The sequence below is a fragment of the Ipomoea triloba genome, chromosome 5 (genome assembly GCF_003576645.1).
Source record: "Ipomoea triloba cultivar NCNSP0323 chromosome 5, ASM357664v1".
Taxonomy (NCBI): domain Eukaryota; kingdom Viridiplantae; phylum Streptophyta; class Magnoliopsida; order Solanales; family Convolvulaceae; genus Ipomoea; species Ipomoea triloba.
This window is the reverse complement of record NC_044920.1, coordinates 18,678,209-18,683,481: the sequence shown is the minus strand read 5'-3', so window position 1 is coordinate 18,683,481 and position 5,273 is coordinate 18,678,209. Positions and strand designations below refer to the sequence as shown.

At 36.0% G+C, this 5,273-nt stretch overlaps 1 protein-coding gene across 1 annotated transcript; it reads right to left on the bottom strand.

Moving 5' to 3' along the window:
* Positions 1–2,528: 2,528 nt before the first annotated feature.
* On the bottom strand, positions 2,529–4,326 carry LOC116021259. The gene has a single exon (XM_031261880.1). It carries the CDS (start codon positions 3,954–3,956, stop codon positions 2,790–2,792), a length of 1,167 nt encoding a protein of 388 aa, XP_031117740.1. The 5' UTR covers positions 3,957–4,326; the 3' UTR covers positions 2,529–2,789.
* Between the last annotated feature and the right edge of the window lie 947 nt (positions 4,327–5,273).

Sequence of the window (5,273 nt, the reverse complement as noted above, 5' to 3'; positions counted from 1 at the left end):
TTTTTTTTTTTTTTTTTTTTTTTTTTTTTTAGCTTGCATAGAGTGAAGCTCAATGGAACCATGAAGGCAGATGAAAATTGATGGAGCCACTTCTTTTTTATTTTTGTGTTTTTTATTGTTAACTAGCTAATGTTTATAGCTACTGCGTATGTACGATTTTGTATTTTGACTAGCTAGTGGATTATGAATTTGCATTTTGTTTTGTTATATTGGTTTTTTTGGCAGTTTATAATAGTAACCTGATTTCATTTTTAATTTCACTTGGCAGCTGTTTAGTTGTTGACAATCTAAATGGTTAAGTGTTGGTGGACGTATTTAGGTGGAAAAGATACTAAACAAAAAAAATTAGCATTTCTATAAATTTGGAAAATTGAAAAAATACTAAACAAAAAATTAGCCAAAAGAATATAAATTCTAAAAAAAAAAATAGAAACATTAGAATTGCAAAATTGTAAAAGTATACATTATGAAAATACAGAGAAGAAAATTGTGGTTATTTTAATATAACATATTTTTTTAATTTTTAATATGTAAATGCTTACATGGACAAATAAGGTTAAAAGAAATGCCACATCAATGGGAAACTTGCGCCATGTCAGCAAGAAGACAGGGAAACCTGCTAAAAGTTCTAGGTGAATTTTATTTTTTGATTTATGGCTTGATATATACGATATGAAAGTTCAAGGTGCAGCATGAATAATTGGATATAGTTCATGGTGCTATATGACACTTTAGCCTATTTTCAATTAGTAAACAGGTCATAACTTTTTCAATGGCCGTCAACCATGATTATTTATGAATTAATTTCATCTTATTACAAAATAATTAAATACAAATACCACATAAAGTGATTATTAGGTAGCAGTTTTAATAGGAGAATGTAATATAATATAATATAATAATTTAATTTTAACTAGAAAAAATAATCCATGCACCATGACATAAACACACGGATTCAATGAAAGAAGAAGAAGAAGCAGTCCAAACTCGAAGAAAGGTAAGAAGGTCAATAATTGTGTGGAGAAGACCAGAAGCAGTCCAAATTCCAACTTGGGAAAAATTTCATGTAATGCAGGCATGAAATAGCCGGGGAAGATTGACATTTGACATTCCACCTGTGAATAAATCCAATTTCTAGAGAAAATAGCCATTTTTGAACAGAAATTTGAATTTTCAATCATTCATATTCAACAAAACCCTTCTAGAATAAATCAACTAAAGTCACATTAAATGGTGTGAGTAGCAATTGTTATATCATGCATCATTAGTGTTGTAAAAATTGATCGCCGGAGACGATTTCAGCCGTAGGTGATTTTTAGTCAGTTGGCCTAAGCTGACTAGGCGTCTAACTCAGCTTAGTTTGTGCTCAATTCGACTGAATTGGCGCTTAATTCAGTCGAGTGGTTTGTTTTGCTTAGTCCGCTACTCCTCTTCTATATTGTTCCGGCTTAGTCGGTGCTCAATTCGATTGAATTGGCGCTCAATTCAGTCGAGTGGTTTGTTTTGCCTGGTCGGCTACTCCTCTTCTATATTGCTCTAGCCATGTACTAAACTAACTATCTAACGTATACACGTAACTAGTTTGGAGGATTATAACAGTCTAATAACTCTCAGTCTTAAGTGAGAAAGACGATATAGACAAACTACGACCTAGTCGCTAGACGCCCCTTGGGCGCCCGACTAGCGCCTAGCGCCTTCTGCAACATTTTCTGCAACATTGTGCATCAGGCATCCAAAAGCATTGAAATTAGACTATAATACAACATGATGCATTATACTTCTTCCCCACAAAACCTAGTCATTTTCAGATTAACCTTATCAACACAGAAATTTTCTATTTTGTTATGATCATGAAGATGGATTCTAATGAATGTTTAAATGCTGCTATGCCTTTTGCTCATTGCCTAACAATCCACAGATTCATTGCCTAACAAATAGTTGACACAAGGGATAACCCCAACCAAGATGGCAAGAGATCCACATTGTAACCGCAATGTCACGAGTTCGAATCCTTACCCCTTAGTTTGAGTCAGTTAGCTACAAAAGTTGAAGCTTTGGTGTAAGGCTCCCCCTTCTATATTCCTCTTCAATTTCCACCTCCTAACGTGGCCCAAAATCGCATCATACACACACTACTCGGAGAAAATGGCAAGTTCAGAATAGCATATAAAACACATCCAGGCAAATAAGTGAAGAATTCCGAGTAGACTTACCAGAACCAAGCCCTTGATTCAGATTGGCCTCAATGAACCTAGATGATCAAATGCTGGAGAACTGATTATGATTACCAGAGGACCACAACATATAAAATAGAGAACAAAATTCCATCTCAGTTAATAATAGTCAAATACACACCAATCACAATATGTTCATATACACAAACACACAAGTTTCTACTACTAAAACTGATAAACATACATATTAAATGCTGCAAAGAGATATCAAGCATTGCAATTTAACCAGCAGGATGTAAACAGAACATTCACAATTTTTTATTTTTTTTAAATAAAAAAAGGTTCTGTAACATATATGAAGAAAGCAAGCAAACTCTTGATTCATAAGGTCAAGCAGATTATACCCTGTTCGTGTTGGTAAAAATGGTCATGAGAAATTCAGACAGTGTTATAACTTTCTCCTAAGATTACATCAAGAAAAATGTGCATACTGGCATGCTGAAAAAACTTGACTATATTATATACTCACAATACAGGTATAGCATATAAAGCATTCTTCTTATGACTCATCTAGGAAAAGGAAAAAAGGGGCAAAAATGATAGCATATATGAATATCATTGCTGACTTGTTTGTCCCATGGAGTCAAACCCCTCAACCCTGCAGCGAACAATCCTATGGAACGCTTCCCTTACGTGACGCTCCAACGGGTCAAGCTGCTCCTTAAGTGTATCACACATTAGTTTAAGCTCGTCCACTCTCTCCTTCACTTCCTTCTCCTGTTCCTCAGACAAGGGGAATTGGACCATATCGGTCAATTCATTGATGTAGCGAGCACATTTCTCAATCCCGTGAATCTCCTTCAACAACCCACAAGAGTTCTTCCGCTCCTTCCTCTTGGACTCCTCGAGAATCCTGTCGTGAAGTGAGAGGAGCGGGGCAGCCCACAGGAACTGATTGGCCACATAAAAATGGGTGTGCAGGCCGCGGTCTTGGCAGGGAATGGCGGCCACGAGAGCCCACATTACGAAATACAGCACATAGCTCATTGTGAAAACGGCCAGAGCGAACCCATTCGAGGCCACGATCTCGTTACTCCTAGGTGCGACTAAGTTCTGGGAATTGGCCATGGCTTGGAGCTGCCTAGCAGCAGACCAGTTCTGCGAAACACTCCACGAGAGTGATCGAAATTGGGCCATGGACCTTTGATCCTTCTGGGCATTGTTTCGCCCGAAAGAACGGTTCCTATGTGAAGCAGCCACAATAGAGGCCTTATTAGCACTACTACTACTAGTATTATTATTATTATCAAGCATACAAATTGCCAAATCAACCAAAGCCTTCTTGGCTCGGCGAAATTGGGCTTCCCCAAGACTCCTCTGATTATTATCCAGAGCACATACCACAATCTCCAGCAGCTTTTGCCACTGCCTAATCCGCTCAATTCCGTCCCGAATCACATTGAACACATCCAAACCCTTCACGCTCTTCTCAAAGTACTCGGAAACGTATCTCTCCATGGGGGCTTTTTTCAAGAACGCTTTGTTGTTCAACAGAATAGACTTGAACTCGTCCTGGCAACATAGGAAAACATTTAGTACTTTGAGAATCCAAGGAATGGTGAGAAGCTCGTCGTCGTCGGCGGCGGACAAGTCCTCCAAACGCTCCGCCACGTGCTCCTGGAAAGCTTCCTGCGCAGTCTCCATTAACTGAGCTTGATTGCCACGTGCGCTCAGAACCAGAAAGGAACGTCCCAATGATCCTTGGAATTCCGTGGCGGGCATTTCTTGGAATTATTACATGAAAGAGCCAAACAAACCTCGGTTTTCAGAATATCTTAAGATCAAACCAAAATCTACTCAAATTTTGTGGGAAAGGAAGGCAAGACGACAAATCCCTAGAACCCCATAGCACTAAACAGCTGAATTTGAGTCCAATGAAATTGGGGTTGAAAGATTTTTCTCCACCAAAAGACCTATAATGTGATCAAGAAAATGGTGGGGATGAAGGGAATTCAAGAACCCATACAAATTCAGATATTCCACAACACTGCCCAGATTTCCGAAACCCAATATTCAAGAAAACCCACAATTTCTCTCAAGAATGGTAGGCTAGAAAATGAAGAGAGAGAGAGAGAGAGAGAGATGACGACGCCTTGGAGGGGCAATGGAGACGAGGGTGTGGCTTTATGGGTTCATTTGGACCGCGTAATACGGTTTGTTGAAAAAAGCAAACAACAAAACAAAAAAGTCATCATTAAGCCCTATTTGTAACTTTTTATTTCCCAAATTTCATCTCTATTTTTATACTTTATTAAGGAAGAATAAACTTTTAATCAATCAATTATTTTTGGGTTTTTTTTAAATATAAGATTTACCTTTTAATATACTAAAATATGATTCATGAATGCCTAAAAAAGGTGACAGAGTAAATATAGTAAGATTAATTTAATAATACCTTCTTTATCAAGCTTATCATTTTCTTTAATTTAATAATGCACACCATTGAGTAGACCATAAGGTCCGTAACATAAATTAATATTTTCTTTAATTAAAATTTCACGAAGGTGACATTTACTTAGAGACTTTTTTTGTATCCTACATTTGATATTTAGTATCATATTCGTTTGCTTATTTTGTTATCCTACTATTTGATTCAAACTTTAGTAATTATTACTCTTTTCATCCCCAATTTTTAAACAATGCAATCAAAAATGATGAAGAGAAAAAAAATTCTAAAAATAAGTATGTATGTATGTACGTATGTATTATATATTTTATTTGTTTATTTTTATGTTATGTTATTTATTTATTTATTTATTTATTTATATTCCAATACTTATTTACTACAAGACAAATAGAGTCATTATACTTAAACTCATTATCACTACCAAATATTTGATTTTAATTACCATTTTAATTTCAAAGTTTGAAACAAATACCCCTTTATTTTAATTTCATATTGTTTTCTTTCTCTTCCTTTATTAACTAACCTCTTTGACCTAATTGATAAATTGACCGTGGGACTATAGGCATGACTTATGAGGACATAAAACTCCAAGAAAATCTCTTAAGGTGATATTTTTTAAACATATCCACCCA

Excerpts from the sequence above, each read along its gene's own strand:
- LOC116021259 (XM_031261880.1), bottom strand. The coding sequence starts at position 3,956 with ATGCCCGCCACGGAATTCCAAGGATCATTGGGACGTTCCTTTCTGGTT.